The sequence below is a fragment of the Loxodonta africana genome, chromosome 18 (genome assembly GCF_030014295.1).
Source record: "Loxodonta africana isolate mLoxAfr1 chromosome 18, mLoxAfr1.hap2, whole genome shotgun sequence".
Classification (NCBI taxonomy): Eukaryota; Metazoa; Chordata; class Mammalia; order Proboscidea; family Elephantidae; genus Loxodonta; species Loxodonta africana.
The window spans coordinates 29,481,518-29,502,833 of NC_087359.1; the positions used below are offsets into that span (position 1 = coordinate 29,481,518).

The 21,316-nt window shown below is 42.6% G+C and overlaps 1 protein-coding gene across 1 annotated transcript; it reads right to left on the reverse strand.

Moving 5' to 3' along the window:
- Positions 1–3,672: 3,672 nt before the first annotated feature.
- METTL2A (methyltransferase 2A, tRNA N3-cytidine) lies at positions 3,673–20,970 on the reverse strand. Its single transcript, XM_010594545.3, has 9 exons — positions 20,835–20,970; positions 20,525–20,616; positions 18,103–18,458; positions 16,920–16,969; positions 14,031–14,091; positions 12,354–12,493; positions 10,565–10,671; positions 8,768–8,833; positions 3,673–6,890 (listed from the first exon to the last, which is right to left on the reverse strand). Exons 1-9 carry the CDS (start codon positions 20,942–20,944, stop codon positions 6,736–6,738), a joined length of 1,137 nt encoding a protein of 378 aa, XP_010592847.2. The 5' UTR covers positions 20,945–20,970; the 3' UTR covers positions 3,673–6,735.
- Between the last annotated feature and the right edge of the window lie 346 nt (positions 20,971–21,316).

Below are 21,316 nucleotides of genomic sequence, written 5' to 3' on the forward strand. Positions count from 1 at the left end.
CTGGGGGCTACTGTGAATTGTATTGATTTTGTGATTTCCTCTTCGATGTTCTTTTTGTTGATGTAGAGGAATTCAAGTGATTTTTGTATGTTTATCTTATAACCTGAGACTCTGCCAAACTCTTCTATTAGTTTCAGTAGTTTTCTGGAGGATTCCTTAGGGTTTTCTGTGTATAAGATCATGTCATCTGCAAATAATTTTACTTTCTCCTTGCCAAGCCGGATGCCCTTTATTTCTCTGTCTAGCCTAATTGCTCTGCCTAGGACCTCTAGCACAATGTTGAATAAGAGCAGCGATAAAGGGCATCCTTGTCCGGTTCCTGTTCTCAAGGGAAATGCTTTCAGGCTCTCTCCATTTAGGGTGATGTTGGCTGTTGACTTTGTATAGATGCCCTTTATTATGCTGAGTAATTTTCCTTCAATTCTTATTTTGCTGAGAGTTTTTATCACGAATGGATGTTGGACTTTGTTAAATGCCTTTTCTGCATCTATTGATAAGATCATGTGGTTTTTGTCTTCTGTTTTATTTATATTGTGGATTACATTAATGGTTTTTCTAATATTAAACCAGCCTTGCATACCTGGTATAAATCCCACTTGGTCGTGGTGGGTTATTTTTTTGATATGTTGTTGAATTCTATTGGCTAGAATTTTGTTGAGGATTTTTGCATCTATGTTCACGAGGGATATATGTCTCTAATTTTCTTTTTTTGTGTTGTCTTTACCTGGTTTTGGTACCAGGGATATGGTGGCTTCGTAGAATGTTAGGTAGTATTCCATCCTTTTCTATGCTTTGAAATACCTTTAGTAGTAGTGGTGTTAACTCTTCTCTGAAAGTTTGGTAGAACTCTGCAGTGAAGCTGTCCGGGCCAGGGCTTTTTTTTTGTTGGGAGTTTCCTGATTACCTTTTCAATCTCTTTTTTTGTTATGGGTCTATTTAGTTGTTCTACTTCTGATTGTGTTAGTTTAGGTAGGTAGTGTTTTTCTAGGAATTCATCCATTTCTTCTAGGTTTGCAAATTTGTTAGAGTACAATTTTTCATAATAATCTGATATGATTCTTTTAATTTCAGTTGGGTCTGTTGTGATGTGGCCCATCTCGTTTCTTATTCGGGTTATTTATTTCCCTTCCTGTATTTCTTTAGTCACTCTGGCCAATAGTTTATCAATTTTGTTATTTTTTTCAAAGAACCAGCTTTTGGCTTTGTTAATTCAACTATTTTTCTGTTCTCTAATTCATTTAGTTCAGCTCTAATTTTTAATATTTGTTTTCTTCTGGTGCCTGATGGATTCTTTTGTTGCTCACTTTCTATTTGTTCAAGTTGTAGGGACAGTTCTCTGATTTTGGCTCGCTCTTCTTTATGTACGTGTGCATTTATGGATATAAATTGGTCTCTGAGTACTGCTTTTGCTGTGTCCTGGACGTTCTGATAGGAAGTGTTTTCATTCTTGTTGCATTCTATCTTTATTCCCTCCTTAATGTTTTCTATAACCCAGTCTTTTTTCAGGAGGGTATTGTTCAGTTTCCAAGTGTTTGATTTCTTTTCCCTAATTTTTCTGTTATTGATTTCCACTTTTATGGCCTTGTGGTCTGAGAAGATGCTTTGTAATATTTCGATGTTTTGGATTCTGCAAAGGTTTGTTTTATGACCTAATATGTGGTCTATTCTAGAGAATGTTCAATGTGTGCTAGAAAAAAAAGTATACTTTGCAGCTGTTGGGTGGAGTGTTCTATATAAGTCTATGAGGTCAAGTTGGTTGACTATAGCAATTAGATCTTCCGTGCCTCTATTGAGCTTCTTACAGGAAGTCCTGTCCTTCTCCAAAAGTGGCGTGTTGAAGTCTCCTACTATAATTTTGGAGGTGTCTACCCCACTTTTCAGTTCTGTTAAAGTTTGTTTTATGTATCTTGCAGCCCTGTCATTGGGTGCATATTTAATATGGTTATATCTTCCTGGTTTATCGTCCCTTTAATCATTATGTAGTGTCCTTCTTTAACCTGTGTTGGATTTAACTTTAAAGTCTATTTTGCCAGAAATTAATATTGCTACTCCTGTTTTGCTTGTTGTTTGCTTGATATATTTTTTTCCATCTTTTGAGTTTTAGTTTGTTTGTGTCTCTAAGTCTAAGGTGTGTCTCTTGTAGGCAGCATACAGATGGATCGTTTCTTTATCCGGTCTGAGACGCTCTGTCTCTTTATTGGTGGATTTAGTCCATTTACATTCAGCATAATTATAGATGTTGAGTGCCACCATTTTGATGCCTTTTTGTGTGTGTTGACAATTTCATTTTTCCACTTACTTTTTTGTGCTGAGACGTTTTTCATTGTAAATTGTGTGTTCCTCATTTTCATAGTAGTTGAATTTATGTTTGCTGAGTCATTACGTTTTTCTTGGTTTTTATTTTGAGTTATGGAGTTGTTATACCTCTGTGGTTACCTTAATATTTACCCCTATTTTTCTAAGTGAAAACCTAACTTGTATTGTCCTATATTGCCTTGTTTCCTTCTCCATATGGCAGTTCTATGCCTCCTGTATTTTGTCCCTCTTTTTAATTATTGTGATCTTTTACATATTGACTTCAATGATTCCGTTTTGAGCATTTTCTTTTCTTTTTAAAATTAATCTTAATTTGTTTTTGTGATTTCCCTATTTGAGTTGATATCAGGATGTTCTGTTCTGTGACCTTGTGTTGTGCTGGTATCTGATATTATTGATTTTCTGATCAATTTCCTTTAGTATTTCTTGTAGCTTTGGTTTGGTTTTTGCAAATTCTCTAAGCTTCTGTTTATCTGTAAATATTTTAATTTCACCTTCATATTTGAGCAAGAGTTTTGCTGGATATATGATCCTTGGCTGGCAGTTTTTCTCCTTCAGTGCTCTATATATGTCATCCCATTGTCTTCTTGACTACATGGTTTCTGCTGAGTAGTCTGAACTTGTTCTTATTGATTCTCCTTTGTAGGAGACCTTTCTTTTATCCCTGTCTGCTTTTAAAATTTTCTCTTTATCTTTGGTTTTGGCAAGTTTGATGATAATGTGTCTTGGTGATTTTCTTTTTGGATCAATCTTATATGGGGTTCAACGAGCATCTTGGATAGACATCCTTTTGTCTTTCATGATGTCAGGGAAGTTTTCTGCCAACAGATCTTCAACTATTCTCTCTGTATTTTCTGTTATCCCTCCCGGTTCTGGGACTCCAATCACACGCAAGTTATTCTTCTTGATAGAGTCCCACGTGATTCTTAGGGTTTCTTAATTTTTTTTAATTCTTTTATGATTTTTTTCAGCTATATTGGTGTCAACTCCCTTGTCCTCCAGGTTCCCTACTCTGCATTCCAATTGCTCGAGTCTGCTCCTCTGACTTCCTATTCAGTTGTCTAATTCTGTAATTTTACTGTTAATCTTTTGGATTTCTGAATGCTGTCTCTCTATGGATTCTTGCAGCTTATTGATTTTTCCATTATGTTCTTGACTAATCTTTTCGATTTGTTCAACTGCTTCATCAGTGTCTTCCTTGGCTTTTTCTGTAGATTGCCTTATTTCATTTCTGAGGTCATCCCTGATGTCTTGAAGCATTCTGTAAATTAGTTTTTTATATTCTGCATCTGGCAATTCCAGGATTGTATCTTCATTTGGGAAAGATTTTTATTCTTTAGTTTGGGTAGTTGTAGAAGCAATCATGGTCTGCTTCTTTATGTGGTTTGCTATCGACTGCTGTCTCCAAGCCATCTATAAGATATTGTAGTGATTTATTTTATATTTGCTCACTGAGTCTTATCTTGTTTTGTTTTCTTTCAACATATGTAGATGGGCTACTAGACTGCGCTGTCTTGATTGTTGTAACCCTTGAATCACTTATGTCCTATTACCAGCTGGTTTGGGCTATTACTAGATATATAAGCCTAAAAGTCCATTCACTATTCTTGTGTAGAATGGGATTTTAGGTCATGAAGTGTGTGGTGCAGACTGTCACCTATTCACCTAGAGGAGTAGTGGTGATAGTTGTGTGCACCAGTCTAGTAGCTGCAGGGGGTCACACTCCAGGGGGGGCAGGATGCTGACAGGCTTCCCCCAAGTGCCAGTGAGGTAGGTGTGTCTCTATTCCTAAAACACTTTGGTGGGTGATCTCTGCAGCTGTACCTTAGGCACCCAATGCTCAAGTACCTCTACAGATTGGTAGGTGTCACCATCCTTAGACCCCTAAGGCAGGAGGCTAGGTGGTCTGGGGGGAGCTTCAGCTCTCAGTTCCCCATTGTGGGTCAGTGAGGGCTCTGTTGAATAGGCAGAGATATCAGACCTGGGAAACTTGTCTTTCCAGTAATCTGCTAAAGCAATTACAGTCAGACCCCTATCAGAATTGTCTTTGCATTATAATAGCCACCTTGTTCCCTGTAGGGATGAAAGCCCAAGAGTGTGGATCTCATATGCTTGACTGGAGCTGGTTCTGTATTTTTAGTCCAATTGTGGGAAGTCAAGGAAGGATTTTTGGTCCCTGGGTTTTTTGTAGCTGCTTCTCTCAGGCCAGGAGAATGGGTTAGGAAAAGACCAAAAAGGAAAGAAAAACCGCAGAGCACTTCACTCTCTGGCTCAGGAAATTCCAATGTTAATGAAGCCGCCTGGGAAGGGGAAGGGAGGGATCAGATAAATAGGAGAGAGTAGCACCCCGGAATATAGACTCATCTTGTTTGGTGATGACTGTATTATCTGAGATTCCCGAATGGTGTGTAGCCTGTGTGCGTTGGCTAGGTTGAGATTGTCCCCGAGGGTCAGGCCCGCGTCCTGTGCTTGACTGTCTCAGAAGCCGTGGTCAGTTCTTCCGCTCCCAGTCCAAAGCACAGCGCCAAGGTTCCCTGGCTGGGACGCCGCACTCCAGACTCCAAAACCAGTCGCTGCCTCCCAGTGACTTCTCCCGTCAGCTGCGTCACTGTGCTGCCTGCGTGCACTGGCTGGGCTTCCCCCGAGGTCACTTCTGGGGGCTAGGGCTGTGTCGTGCTTGCGCCATCTCAGGATGCTGTGCTCAGCTCCCCTGCACCCAGTCCAAAGCCCGACGCCAAGGTTTTCTGACTGGGACGCTGGCTCCAGTCTCTGAAAGCAGTTGTTGCTTCCCTGTGGTTGTTCGTTCTTGGTCTCTGTCACTCAGGTCAACTCTTTAGATCTGTTTGATGTTCAGGGTTCATAGATTGTCATGTATGTGATCGATTCATTTGTTTTTCCGAGTCTTTGTTGCAAGACGGATCCGAGGTAGCTTCTACCTAGTCATCCATCTTGGCCCCGCCTCCAAATACCAAAATCTTAGATCTTTTGAGGAGTGGCATATCACCTCCCAAAGTGGGCCTTCAGGTTGGTAAGAATGAATCGTGCATTCACACAATGAAGTAGAAAGAACTGACATTTGTGGAAGTGTTACTGCTGCCCCTACAACTGCAAAATACGGTCTCTCTGCTTCATGATAAGGTGCTTGCAAAGACTGAGAAAGCATGACTGAGAAAGCAGGAAGTATTAAGTCTAAGTGTTAACGACTACTTACACAGCATTTCCACTGTATTAGGTATTACAAGTAATCTAGAGATGATCTAAAGTAAAGGGGAAGAGGTGCGTAGATTATATGCAAATCCTATGCCACTTAATAGAAGGGACTGTAGCATCCCAGGATTTTGGTAACTGCAGGGGGTCCTGAAACCAATCCCCCACAGATATTGAGGGATGACTGTACATCAATGGAAGAGGAAGAGGGAAGCCGGGCATCATTTTGAGGCTTAAGGTTTTCTTTTCCTTGTGGGAAACATTCTCATTATCTGAAATTTCAGGTTATTAAAGAGAAAAATTGCTTATATCCTGGCACATTCCACATAGGTAAAAAAAAGCTATTCTGTGAACATTTGAGGTGAAAATCCAAAATTCACGAATGTATAACTAAAAACTTCTTATTTGATAAAATTACTATCTCATTATCAACAGAGGAACAAGTAAAAGTGGTAACTGAAAAAAGCAGAGCATAGAAATCTCTAACATGGATGACAATTGCATTCAGAAGTCAAGCAATTCGGTTATAATCAAGATGTCCTCTCAATTTTTTTTGTGTCAAATATTTAACAGCAGAATGAGAAAACGTGAACTTTTAAAAACAGTACAGAAGAGTCTTTCAATTCTTCAACAGTTACTTGCAGGTGGAACAGTGCTTAAAAGATCTATGGTATTCAGATCAAGCAGAGACTACCACCACATACTGAACAAGAACACCTTATTTGGAAGCTTTTTATAGGGATATTTTTGAGTCAGGAAAACACCCAAAGACAAAAACTTGCCTCCCCACCACTTAGTAAAACTCTTATTCATCTATGTATTTACCAATTGCAATTGCCTAGCCCAGGTATCTGAATTCCCAAATAATTTAATGCACTGTACCATCAAGCAATGCTTCATCATATACAATACTTCCATGTGCAAATGAATTCTTGATACTTTTGAAATTTAAGATTCCCATCAATAAAATGTGAGGTATTAGTTACAGAATGGCAAAACACATCCTTTGAGAAATATATGTATTAAAGGGCTTCACAAATAAAAACTACAATTAAATTCTTAGAATCTTGATAAAAAGTACTTCTTCCCAGGTTCAAGGCTCGAGTCTGTTTGAATCCTTGAACTGTTCAACATCAACAAAGCAGAATTTGTGGATGTTCTTTCAAGGCCAGAAGCACAGTGAGCTCCGGTTGTGTCAGGAGCAGGCACCTCTCAGCCAGTGCTGGACAACAGGGGCTTGCGGTATTTGCACTGAATCCAAACTCGGTACATTGTCAGCTGCTTCCCCCGGTTGACTTGCAACCGGTGGTCCACCAGGTTCTGTACTTTCTCCAGTCCGGCAGCAGTGAAAAGTGTGTCCAGTTCATCTAGTTTGGAAAAGAGATGTTTACATTTTCCCCAGAAAAAAAAGCACTTTGTTTACCACTTTCCTCACTAAATGGGGCTCCTGTGGCGGGGGATTGGGGACCACGGTTTCAGGGGACATCTAAATCAATTAGCATAATAAGATCCATTAAGAAAACATTCTGCATCCAACTTTGGAGAGTGGCATTTGGGGTCTTAAAGGTTAGCAAGCGGCCATCTAAGATGCATCAATTGGTCTCAACCCACTGGGAGCAAGGAAGAATGAAGAACACCAAAGACAAAGTAATTATGAGCCTAAGAGACAGAAAGGACCACATAAACCAGAGACTACATCAGCCTGAGACCAGAAGAACTAGATGGTGCCTGGCTACAACCGATGACTGCCCTGACAGAGAACAGAACAGAGAGCCCCTGAGGGAGCAGAAAAGCGGTGGGATGCAGACCCCAAATTCTCCTAAAAAGACCAGACTTAATGGTCAGATTGGGACTAGAAGGACCCTGGAGGCCATGGTCCCCAGACCTTCTGTTAGCCCCAAGACAGGAACCATTCCCAAAGCAAATTCTTCAGACAGGGGTTGGACTGGAATATGGTATGGAAAATGATACTGGTGAAGAACGAGCTTCTTGGCTCAAGTAGACACATGAGACTATGTTGGCATCTCTTGTCTGGAAGGGAGATGAGAGGGCAGAGGGGGCCAGAAGCTGCCCAAATGGACATGAGGAGAGAAAGCAGAGGGAAGGAGTGCGCTGTGTCATTAGGGTGAGAGCAATCAGGAGTGTATAACAAAGTATATACAAATTTTTGTATGAGAGACTGACCTGGTTCGTAAACTTTCACTTAAAGCGCAATAAAAATTAATTAAAAAAACAAACAAAAAAGGGGGCTCCTGTGAGATGGCTGTCGTTATTTATATATGTTAAGTGGCTTTAGCAGAACTATTCTGTTACAAATGTAGTGGCCTGGTAAGAGCAAGTTCATGGTTAGGGAGGGGAAGCCAAGCCTGGCACCCCAGGGAGATCGTCTGAGACTCACTTGGTGGAGAGGGATTTTTAAGAAGGGAAAAGCTGATGGGCCAGGGGGTTTGAGCCTCATGGTTTATGTCTGGCTTTCAGAGTTCTATGGATTTACAGGCACCTTAAAATGATATGCCAAAACCAGTGTGCATGTATGCCAAACAGTTAGAGGAGAGGCTCTACAGGCTTAACCGAGGGCTGAAATGAGTACAGGGCCTAACAGAGGTGAGGGCCTGAGGGGCCCAGGAATGGGGAATCCCTAAGGGCTGGTAGAAGAGGAAAGCAGCGGGCAGGGAGATCATCTCACAGCAGAGGTGAGAGAGCAGTCTGGGTTATACCTGGAACCTCGTAAGAAATTATGTCACCTTAGTGCAGGTGCACCTTATGGCACAACCCACCTTAGAAGGTGAAATAGACTGGACTGGAGATGAGTCTTGAAAATTGGTAGGTTTCCCAGTTGGACAAGGTGGGAGAGAGGGAGGCAAAGGCAGAGCAGTGAGGGCACACTCAGGCCAAGCCTTCGTGAAGAATAATGAACAGTTCAAGTTGGCTTCAGGGGATGAGGGGTGCTGAACTGCAGATGAGAGGTAGGAGAGGCCAGATGACTATTTCTGAAAGTAAGTTGAGGACCACTTAATTTGGTATTCTGGGAACCTTTAGCATAAATAAGGAAACCCCGGTGGCGTAGTGGTTAAGTGCTATGGCTGCTAACCAAAGGGTCGGCAGTTCGAATCCGCCAGGCACTCCTTGGAAACTCTATGGGGCAGTTCTACCCTGTCCTATAGGGTTGCTACGAGTTGGAATCGACTCGACGTCACTGGATTTGGTTTGGGTTTGGTTAGCATAAAGATGAAAGTCTTCATACCTTGTGTGAAGAAGTAAACTCTGGTGCCATCACCTCTCACATAGAAATTTTCAGACAAACATTGACCTGCAGAGTGATATGGTCAAATTCAGCAAAACTTCAAGCATTTCTTTGAATTTCAGTGTCAATCAAATGTGCATCAAGACATGAGCTTCTGGGGGGTAACTTCTTGGTTACACTTGGCCCTTTGCAGGAATCTGCAATGTCTCTCTTACAAAGGAATGGTGCTTTGGAGAACAGCCCAAGGGTAATAATCAAACTTCAGTATTAGATATCACATGTGATTTTTAGCCCCATTCTACTACTCTTTTCACAATGAACATAGTTTCTTTTTCCCCAATTAAAAAAAAAAAAGAAAAAATTAAGCAATACAGCACAGTTTAAGGAACCTGAGACAGTCACCATTACCATTATGGAGACAATCCTTTCTCATGTCTGTCCATGTGCTTACACACATTTTAAATATGATCACACATACACTGCTCTCATCAGGGGTACCCTCTCCCCTCTGCTGCTGATCCCCAACATTACCTGAACTGAGCAACCTGGCATGCAATCCTTCTACGCCTTTCTGAATGTCAAGTTTTCCCACCTTTGACAGGGTTCAGTCTTACTTTTCTATCGCTCCCTATTAGTGGAAAATATTTGAGTTTTCCTCGTCTGACAGGTTCCTGCCTCACACAGGTTCCAGCTCTCGCAGGTGTGTGTGCGTGTATATAAGATATATGTAAGTATATATTTTATTTCCTTTTTCTCTTCAGCAACTATCTAAAACACTTTTGCCTAGCAATACAGAATGAAAATCCTTCTAGGTCCAGTGGCACGACTTCTCCTATCCAGCAGGATTCACTTTGTTCCTAGGTTTTTGCTTGTACACATGCTATGCACTGGTTCTTTTGTATCTATAAAACAATTCCCATAAGAAGGACTACTGGATTGAACAGATAGTGCCAGGATGCTTTGAAAAAAAAAAAAAAAGGCCTAACAACGCTGGCCAGCAACAAGTTTAAGAAGCGGTATCTCACTGTTACTTTTACTACCTTGACTACCACTGAGGGCGAGCAGCTTTAAAAAAAAAATTGTTGTAAAAATACATATAACATTAACGTTTGTAAATTTAACATTCTGCAAGTGTACAGCTTAGTGACATCGATGACGTTGATCATATCTGAGCCACATTTTGTTTATCGGTCATCTGGACATGCTCTTCTGTGAACTGACCCCAAATACGCTCTGCCTGTTTCTCGGCTGGTGTGTCGATCTTTCCCTCACCCACTTGCTGACGGCATCTTGAGCCGCACCCATGTTCATAGATACTTTATCCATTACACGCACTAGAAATATTTCTTCTCAGTCTACCATGTTTTTTTACTTTAAAAACTTTTTTCAAAATTTTATCTTTTGTTGCTGGGAATACACACAGAACACATAATTCAACAATTTCTGCATGTACAATTCGATGACACTGAATACATTTTTCTAGTTGTGCAACCATTCTCAACTTCCTTTTCTGAACTGTTCCTCCCTTATTAATGTAACTCACTGTCCCCAAAGTTTCCTATCTAAACTTTCCAGTGTCTTTTAATGGTTATCTTCTGTACACCACATGTAAAACTACTCACGTCATCAAATGTCTTCTTTTAAAAATAACTCTTGGGTTTTGAAGCTATCTCAGTTAAAAAGACCTCCCTAATGTCAATAGTCTATCTTCTTAAAAAATATACCACTTCTGTCATGTATTAAATTATCTTATATACAGAGATCTAATTCTAGAGTTTCTAGTCTGTTCCAAAATACCTTTTTTAAATCGAAGTTGCGCCATGTCATAGCGGCCATAATCTCGCAGGAGCATCATCCCTCCTGGCCTCAGAAGCCTGCTCAGCCTGTTGACAGCCTTCTGCATCCTGGGGGCAGAGAACGTAGATCAAATCTCCTCAGGGACAGGGATCCTTATCTGTGCAGCATGTCCCAAATAATCCTGACACCAACCAAACCTTAGGTCCTCTGTCCTCGCTTCAATGAGAACCAAGGACACATCCAAACCTTGGATGTGCCTCCTGCTGCCTGCCGAGGAGAGGACAACCTGCTTGGCTGAGGGCACTCCCGTTAGAAAAACAGTCACATGGTCTCCCCTGGCTTACTTCCCACTCCTCCTTGGGTTGCCTCCGTGAGGAAGTCATCTCCGCCCTGTGCTCACTTGGTTCTGAGGAGCACGCTGACCACCCTGCCTGAAGACTACTGTTGGCTCACCTGCCGTCCCACTAGGTGGGAGCGCCTTGAAGGCAGAGACCACATCTTCCATCTTTATGTCCCTAGCTCACAGCATGTTTAATTAAGTTTATTAAATGAAGACTTATCTCAAGAACTTAAAATTTACGCGGTGATACAATCAGTATGCAAATGAGCACCATGGGTAAAGTGCTTTATGTTTAGAGGTGCATTTTTCATATAGTGTCCCAAGTCTTGGTGCAGGTTTAAACTTTATATATAAACACTATCAAAAGTATCACTTGAAGGTTGTTTCAATTTTCAATAATGAGATTTTAATGTTTTGTTTTAGTTCATGTTGGTTTTTAAAAGTCTGTAGCATTTAAATGCCTTTATTTCACCTTCATAATATCCTTGTCAGGTCGGATGATTTAAAGCTATTCTGGAGTTCAATCACTCAAGGCGGGGCAAGCACTGGGTCCTTGGACTCCATGCTACACCAGGGCCTTGCTCACTCACTCGTCCTCATCATGTGATCCTCCAGCCTGCGTACCTTCACCTCAAACGCTAATTTACTTCATCATGCTTTATTAGCTCTAACGTTCACAGAGTGAGTAGACATTTGAAGTGTCTACCCTCTGTCTGGACCCTCTATCCTAATCCCATGGTTTTGGGTGCATGTTTGCCCAGACCACTGGTATGTGCAAAGCTCCTGGCCTCTGTCCTAACTGGCATCTGGTGGGGACGAGGGCTTCTCTGGCATCAGCTGATGGTGCCCGAATCTCTTAGCCAACATCTCTGTGACCAATTGTGTTTCCTTGAAACAGTAGTCTCTCTGGGACTACTGGCTGCCTGAAGTAGATGACGTTTTGACAGTACCTTTTAGGCAGCAGCATTTGAATTTATTTTTATCTAACCCTGATTTTAGAGAATTCTCCTTACTGCTGTTTTCCAAAGAACTTAAGCATAACTATTACCTTAGTTAAGCTTCAATGTAAACTTTGTGCATAGTCAGTAAGCTTGGTTTATCTAAAGGATTCAAAACACCAACAATGGGATGTTATCTAACAACCACAGCACCCATAGTTCTGAAACAACGTGCTGAAAGATTATCAGTGGGAATTTCTCTACATATTCATTAGCGATCTCTCCCCATTCTTTGGGAAGTGTAAATGATAATACAAGGAAAGGCAAAAGCCAGACCTAAAGACAAGTTTAAGAAAATTGCTGGGATACTCATGTTTACTGCTATGGATGGAGTAGCTGTCTACCAGAACACAATAAAAGTCTTTTTATTTAGAGTCCAACTCAGATATCAGAGTCCCTGCCTAAAGCTTTTTCTTTTGTTATACTACTGGTTAAGGGACCTAAAACTTACTTGTCTGGAGCAACTGCTGAAAGAACAAATACGAGAATGATGATATCGAGGCTGTCCCTGGGCATTGGGTAACTCTGATCTTCATCACACAGATCATGAACAAACGCTAGGCACCGAGAAGGATCATACTCTGAATTTGTCTGCAGTGACAGTTGAAAGAGAGACAAATGGGTTAGAGAATGTTAACATGGCCTTGGGAAAAGCTTATCTTGTTTGAAATGTAATCAAACACTGAGCAATACAGTTCTAATCTTTATGGTTGCTGTTAGCTGCCACTGAGCTGGCCCGACTCATGGTGACTCCAAGCACAACAGAATGAAACACTGCCTGGTCCTGCACCATCACAATGGAACGCTGTTTGATCCACAACCGCTCTAGACAGAGCAGTGTCTCGTTCTGTTGTGCATGGGGTTGCCAAGAGAATCCTCACAGCATGTGCCTTTTCAGGGGAAACTCAAACGATGAAGACCAAGAACAACGCTAGGGAAAATCCTGTAGAATCTAAGTGGGCGCTGCTGGCTTTTAAAATGGAACATTCCTGATTCCCCTGCTTGCCCTCTCTATTTTGATGCACTTCCCTTAGTGGCACAGTGTGGAATCAGATCTGAGGACTGGAAGACAACCAGGAAGGAAAGCAACCCTGAGGGAACAGAAACATTTCACAAGGAGAGAGGCAAAGCGTACTTAAAAAGCATGAGTTGGAACACCTCTCAGACAAGGAAATCTACTTCTCTAGATGTGGAAGGTGTAACCTGCATTTTGTTATTATAAAATCACGTAAAGCGAAGCCTCAGTATTCATCTGGTCTAGATTCAAAAGGATACTAGCTGCAGAAAGAGACAGAATGAGCAATTCCCAAGCTCCCTGCTACCGTAACAAAAACATCTTAGCGTATCTGCCCTTTCCATGGTCCTCTTCTCTGAGAACGGGCCTCTGTTCCTCACTGGCCACAGCTGATTCAAACAGGGGAAGTGGGTTTATCGGCTGGGCTGTGTCAACCAGACAATGCTTCCAGGGACTTTAGAAATGGGACACAGGCATTCCAGTGAGGCTCTGTGAACACTTGACCTGGGTGGACCTGTGAGAGGCCAAGAGGGGCAGGCATGCTGGGGTTATGTGCAAAATCAGGAAAAACTTAAGAGAAAGCTGGTCTGTAGAAGCCCCCCACCTAAAAAAAAAAAAAAAAGAATAAAGCAAATGAGCACTGGGCAAGGAGAGACAAGAAAGCATGGACTTGAGGAAGCTGTTGTGATAGGAGACGGAGGCAATACCTAGCGGGTTGGCCAGCTTGCCGTGGTTTCTGACAACGTCTCAGGGCCAAGTTCGTTCTTTCCTAGGCCTGGATGCATTTCCTGCTCTTGGGTTGTGATATCCCTTCTTACTGCCTGAGTTTGTCTGGATGTTTCCGTTACCTGTAACTCAAAGAATCCTGACGGAAACAATCATCTCATTTCGATCCTGAACACACTGGTTTGGAGAGGTTAAGAAACCTGCCCAAAGTTTCATGGTTTCAAGTGGCAGATTCAGTATCCATGCCTGGCCCTTTCTCTAAGCAGTTTTAGTCAATCTTTTATTTGTAGACTACAGTACAACAAGAACATAGCTATAGGCCTTGATTCTCAGGAGACCCTTTTCCTTCAGCCAGTGAAGGTTACTGTAACGAGCCACTGCGCTTACCTGGACCAGTTCCACAGCTGTTGAAGAAAAATCACAACAGTAAACAAAGAGCCCTGGGTCGCTAAAATGGGCAGAAAAAACAGAACAATTAGACTAGGTCTATTCCCTTTCCTGCGTTGTTAGGTGCTGTCAAGTTGGTTCCAACTCATCGTGGCACAACAGAATCAAACACTGCCTGGTCCTGCGCCATCCTCACAATCATTGCTATGCTTGAGCCCATCATTGCAGCCACTACGTGAATCCACTTTGCTGAGAGTCCTTCTCTTTTTTGCTGACCCTTTACCAAACATGATGTCCTTCTCCAGGGACTATGTAGCAGAATTTAAAGTATCAAATGACAAAGAAAGAGTATGAATTATTTAGAGAAACCATACCCATCAGTCACAACATATTTCATTTTGGTTAGTATCCTTTTTGATTTATCTTTTTAGGTTTCGAGGATATAGCTAACACAAAGTCCTATCAAAAATCAGTAACTTTCAACACAACGGCCTGCTCTCTTTCTCCACTTATAGAAACACTTCTTTTCCACCAAACCAAGTCTTGCCTGACTGTACCATGAGAATTCTTATACCTTCTCTTGGAGCTATCCTGGCACTTTCTTCGGGCCATGAACATATCTATACTCATCTGCCTGCCCTACCACACCGTGGCGGCTGTGAGAACAGAGAGCACAACTTTCATCCATTCATTCAGCAAACCCTTACAGGGTCCACCATGTGCTGGGTGTTATACTACATGCTGGGGAGGCAAAGGTGAACAAGACAACATCCTTGTGCTTGTTCTTCTCTCTCCAACGTCTAAGTCGTGGCACATGGAAGGAAGATGAGGTTAAATTAAATTGATATTAATAACTACCAAAAATTGGAATTATGGAATACACTTTATATTTAACCTGAAGACATCTTCTAAATCCTGGTCGAAATACAAAGCAATCTGTAATTCTGGAATTCTTTTTCTGGAGGAAATGAGAACGGGGTAAAGGGCTGTGGGCTTGTGTTTTGAGAAACAGCAGCCCAGAGCTGTGCCGCCCTGCTGTTCTTATCCTTTGATTTTTGGGGAGCAGGTGCTACCTTAACCTCTCAAAGGCCCAGGCCCTGCCTCCCTCTAAACTCCTGACATTTGGGGCAAGTAACTTCTGGAAGTACAAGCCAGACTAAGAACCTGGGAAGCTGCACTGTCCAAGATGCCAGTCACTGACGACACGTGGCTGTTTAAATTAAAATAAACTCAGGTTCTCAGTTCCATTAGACACATTTCAAGTGCTCGACAGCCGTGTATGGTCAGTAGCCACTGTAAAGGACAGCAAAGGTATAAAACATTTCTGTCACTCCAGAAAGTTCTTTTGGAAGTTTAAAGAGAAGGGGTCAGACCTGTCCTGTTCTTTTATCAGCTGAGCAGCTATATCTGCTGAATACCCACTATGGCCATGCATGAAGTTCTAGCAGACCCAGCTTCTGCCCTCTAAAAGGTTACAATACAAAGAGAGACCACACACAATAAGGTCATTAACACCACACTGACATATCTACACAAATAGAAGACACCCGATGGTTATACAAAACATTATGCTAACACTGGTTATCTTTGGGAGGCAGGAGGACTGGTCATGTGTGTTTTTCCAAGTTTTTTTACTCTGGACATATATTACTTTTGAAATTACAAAACAATGGTAAGAATTATGAGGAAAAAACCCACATAAAACAAATTATACAAATCAGGGGTGCTAATGGGGATCTGTGGATAGAATTTCAAAAGAATTGGTTTCCTCTATTTTATTTCATTACAATTAAAAACAAACAAACAAAACATTAGCCTGAGAAAAATCTATGGACAGAAAGTAAATTAAAGGTTACCTAGAGCTGGAGGGGCAGGCAGATAGGTAAAGACGGTAAGTGCTAACGAGTTGGAGCTTCTTTTTGGGGTGATGAAATGTTCTAAAATTGACTGTGGTGATGTTTGCACAGCTCTGTGCATATACTGAAAAACCATGAATTGTACACTTTAAAGTATATCTCAATCAAGATGTTATACATAAAAACAAACAAACAATGCAAGAGATAACAAAATATACTTCAGATTCAACTGAAGAATGAACGAACGCATTTGGTTGAAAGGACTAAAACACAAAACAAGTGTTAAAAACACAAAGCATAAGCTTGTTAGGATTTCTAAAACCATGCTGAACAACTGAAATCTGATTCATAGGTAGTAAATGTCTCTGTTGACTCTCAGCAAGTCAATGACATGAACAAGTGGGTTTCAGCCAGACCCTGAGCACAATGATTTCACTTAAAAGGCAGAACAGGCTGTGGTGGAGATGCTATTTCCATTTTAGACGTATATTTACAAAGCTATGTCTTACTGAATCCAGCAATGCACTGTGGGCTAACCTGGCTAAATTATTTATACAGAACCTTTGAGAAACAGGTTCCAATGGAGAACTTGGAACTGGAATGTCATTTCCACAAGGGATTGAAAACAGGAGACAACCTTCATGCATGTCAGCTTCCTCAATTCTAACATGAGGTAAGGACAGCCTAGCCATCGACTGTTCCTCAAAGAGATCATGGGAGTGGAGAAACCACGTTTTAAGCACCTACAGAAAGGTGATATATTAAACATTAACACTGTAACACGTTTAAATTTTACTAATTTTCCTGATGACAAAGACAACTGCTACATCAAATTAAAAACAACTATAAACAATCCACAAATTAACAATCCAAATTAAAAACAATCCATAAATGCATAACGCTGAAACCTAAATTCCCCGTAAACCCAATAACTACAATACTATTCACAGCTTGATGCAGTAAGAGTTCTGCGAAAACCACGAATCCCTACTTTTCTTTGCTGTCATGTAGTCAAACCTTACAACGTACTTACTTGTTAGTTTGTAAAATTGGAAAGACTGTGTTTCCCACACCACATCCAACCTGCAGATAGAAATTAACTATTATTCACAGAACTTTCCAGAGCATTAATCCCCTGAAGCTGGATAAATAAATTATGTTGTTTGTTTTAGGGAAGGTGTTAGTGACCAGTAGCCATTACATACCCTAATCTTAACCTCAGGAACGAAAGTAGTAGCCAAAAAAGACAAAGGCATGTGCTGTCATTAACAGAAGGGAGCTGGTCTAGAGAAAAGGGCATGGGTCACTTTTGCCTTTCGAGTGCTAGCAAATGGTCCTGTAGATGAAATATTTCCTTACTGAACTCCACTGTATCATTAGTGGGAAAACATTTCTAAAAGACTGGGCAAAGAATATTCACAAAAAGAGTGTCACGGCAGCCCCATCCTAATTACTGTGCTGTGTGCAGTAATCATAAAAACAATGACCATCTACTAAGGGCATACTATGTGCCAGGCACTGTTCTTAGCCATTTTACATACATTACCTCAATTAATTTTCATAACACCTATGAGACAAGAGGTGGCAGTCCCATTCTGCTTGGGAAGGTTAAGGGACTCATCCAAGGTCATGCCACAGGACTCAATCCCAAGGCTAACTAGATTCAGAATGTGCTTCCAGCGGTGTGTGTAGCCACCATTTGTGAATTTACATTTAGTACCCGCTCACTTTTCCAAGCCTAGGTTTGCCTCTCCAACGCTATGCAAACTCACAAAACAAGAATTATCCCTGGCCTGAGAAGCAGACACCATCCCGATTACCTTCTCTGCTTTTACAACAGTACTGAAAAGAAGTACAGAAAGTGTCTTGCGGACTGTAACTTTTCCATACCACACTCTTGTGCCTTTCTCTGTATGCGACAGCGGCACGTGGCACAGACATCACACCACTACAATTTTCTGATGCAATATGGGTGTTCCCAGGTAGTACCTCAGGTGGTCTACCTTTGTCTGCCATGACCATATGCATGTGGCCTACATTTAGGGCACTTCATTCATTCAAAAATGGAGGTGATTCCAAGCCAACTCAAGGGTCATGTCTAGCCAGCTTCATCAGACAGAAGTCACTTTTTGTGGCTGGCCTCTCTCCAGGCCACTGCATGTGCACAGTATGACAGCTTTACTCACTCCACTACTAGGATAACAAGGAGAAGTTACCTCAAGGATTCGGTAGGTCGCTGAGGATCCAGGGAACTCATCAGCACAAATTCCCAGGTGACTGAGCTTCTGAGTTATGTTCTTCACAGAAGGCGCCTGTGTTTTATCTCTACGGCTGCTTGAAGAACTCTTGTGCTGTTCTTCCGTTGTTAAACCAGGTCCATCCTCACTACTTCTATACTCAGGTATTTCACTCTTCTTGTCCTCTGAGAGCAAACCCTTCAAATGATTTTGGTTTTGGCTAGGTGCCAGCTCTGGAAATTCGGTAAAAAGCCAGTGTCTATCCTTGAAAAACCCATTTTCATGGATTTTGTAGAAGTCATTCCAGTATTTGTGGGCATTGATCTCATAATCAACTGTAAAATCAATTTTAAGAACCACGTTTCAAATATTTTATGTGTATCTAGTATCAACTATCCTGCTTCACCAAGTATCATTTTGTACTAAAAGTACTCTCAAGTACAGCCATATTATCTCAGGGCTAGAGGCACTTCTGAGGGTCATTTAGTTGTCTGGCTGGTAACCAAAAGGTCAGCAGTTCAAATCCACTAGCCAGTCTTTGGAAACCCTATGGGGCAGTTTTACCCTGTCGTATAGGGTCTCTATGAGTCGGAATTGACTTGATCGCAATGGGCAGCAGGCATTTATTGTTATAATGAAATCCTCTCTATGCTGCCCTTCCCAGGGAATCCAACTTCTGCTTAAACCATCCATGCCAAGAACTTACTACCTATTAATGCTCCCTCCACATCTTTGGATGGCCCCTAACTTTGGAAAATCCCAACATTAAGTAAAAATTTGTTTTATCACTTCTCGTCAAAAGTTCCTACTATTTCTCAGGGCCACAGAGAACAACTCTCTCATATTGGAGGGCAGATATGTCCCCTCTAAATCTTCTCTTTCACAACCTAAACGTCCCTCAATGGTTACCACTGGGGCAGCCTTCTTTAAATGCGTCTATCTCTGCTTTTTTTAAGTGGGGAGGCCAGAAACAAACTTGGTACTGCTAATAGATGCTAAAGGAGACCTGCTGGTGCAGTGGTTAAGAGCTCAGCTGCTACCTAAAAAAGGCTGGCTATTTGAAGCCACCAGCCACTCCAGAATCAACGTGATGGCAACGATTTTTTTTTTTTTTTATTTTTGGTAATAGATGCTAAGAAGGGAAAAGGATGAAAGGAAAATAGAAAATGCTGACAAGAGGGAAATTTGTCTTAAGATGAGAAGAGTTTTGATGAATTAGAGAGCAGGAGGGACTAATGTATGGACCGATGCACTGTTTAAAAGAAAGCTGTTCAAGGTGATCAAGGCAGTTCTAGATTTCAGTTTCCTGCTCTTTGCCAATACAGGGCCTTATGCAGTGTAGCAGAAAGAAAAAAAACCTAAGAAATTGAATTTTAGTTCTACCACTGGTACTACTAACTGCTTACCTCTGGACAAGGCACTTAATGTCCTGCGGTCCAAATTTCTTTAACTGAAAAAGAGGATATTGGACTACATGATTTTCAAAATCCCTTCAAACTCTAACTTGTTTTGATCTAGTCTTTCAAACTATACAAAAAGAACACTTTGAAATTTTCTAATTGTACAGAACTCTTTCTGGGAGTACTACTCTCCAATCTCTAGCCAAGCCCTCAACTGCCAATTAGGATACTTAATCAACCAGTCCTAGTTTTGGTCTCGGGGACATTCTGCAGTAAAATCACACACTCCTCCAGGGGAGAGCCTACTCCATCTACCTTTCCTGGGAAGAAACTCTAAATCCTCACACCCATTACACAAAAAAAAGCCACACAACTCACCAGTCGTTAACCCCTTCCCGCAACAATATCCAGAATCTGATCACTTGAACCTAGCTTCAGTGGTAACATCTCAGGAAGTGTGATCACGTAGAAAGTACACCCTCCTCTAAGATGACTAAATGACTCCAAGGATGACACGACCAACCATATTAATTTGGGTCCAGTCAACACCCTGGTGTCCCAGTGGTCAAGCAGCTCAGTCTGAAAGGTTGGTAGCTCGGGCACACCCAGTGAGCGATCTGCTCCCATAAAGATTACAGCCTAAGAAACCCTAAATGGCAGTTCTATTTTCTCACATGGGGTCGCTATGAGTAGAAATCCAGTCGATGCCATCAAACAACAATCAACATAACTAAAAATTCAATCATTGGAAAATAAAATGAAGACACAAAGAGCTATCCTCTCTCCAATAAAAACCACTTTCTCTATTCCCTAACAAGATTTTGCTAAGGTGCGGCTCTTTTCCTTCCTTGCCCATCCCATCCCCGCCTTGCTTTGCTCCCGAATTCCACATGAGGCCAGAAAAAAAGATTTTTGGCTGTACTGTTTCTCCGGCCTCCCCTGGAGGGCGCGTCCAGCAGTTCGCTGGCTGTCGAAGCCATCGAGGGCCCACTGAGGCGCACCTTGCTTCTCCTGGGGCATTCGCTGGGCACTGTTCTCCCGGACTTTCTTCTCCGCTGCCGCGGCCTGCTCTTCCGACCACTCCACATTGTCCCTGGGAAAACCAAACGGGCAGCTTAGGGGCCTCACGTGCCAACTGCGGGCTAGGTGGGTCGTTGGTCCGAGTACGCCTCGTCCCTGGGGAAAGACCGCCCCTGTTAGGGCAGCGAAACTCGCGGCCGGCTAAGGGGGCGGTTATGAACTTCTCGGAGCGCTCACGGGGCGGCGGGGTAGAGAGCGAGCCGCAGGCCGAGCGGAGGGACAGGGGGTTACCAGGCATTGTGGTGGAAGACGCGCGCCGGATCGCTCAAGAACCGGCTCCCGAATTGCTCCCTCTTTCCATTGGGAACCGCAGGGGCGACTTCAGGGCACGAGCCCGCCATGACACCGGAGCCGGAAATGCTCCTTTTCCTAACGCGAGAACTTCCTGCGGGCCACGCCCTGTTCCGGAAGGCGCGGAAGAAGGGCGGCAGAAGAGGGGGCCGGGGCGGGGCGGGGGTGGGGCGGAGGCGGGCGGGGGTGGGGCGGAGGCGGGCGGGGCGGGGCGGAGGCGGGCGGGGCGGGGCGGAGGCGGGCGGGGCGGAGGCGGGCGGGGCGGGGCGGGGCGTCCCACGCGGAATTCTAGCGTCTCGCGGGTACTCGAGGTGTCTGGGATGCTCGAGGTCTGCTGGGTGGAGCTGGCCAAGCGTTGGAGAAGGCTCTCTGGGGAAGGGGACCGCGCAGGCGGGATTTCTTCCTGGGGTCGTGTTGCCCCG

What these genes read in the sequence shown, in the direction of transcription:
- METTL2A (XM_010594545.3), bottom strand. Translation starts at nt 20,944, where the DNA reads ATGGCGGGCTCGTGCCCTGAAGTCGCCCCTGCGGTTCCCAATGGAAAG. An exon ending in AATGCCCCAGGAGAAGCAAG is followed by an intron (nt 18,459 to 20,524) that starts GTGCGCCTCAGT and finishes TTGATTTTACAG; the next exon opens with TTGATTATGAGATCAATGCC. An exon ending in CGACCTACCGAATCCTTGAG is followed by an intron (nt 16,970 to 18,102) that starts GTAACTTCTCCT and finishes TTCTATCTGCAG; the next exon opens with GTTGGATGTGGTGTGGGAAA.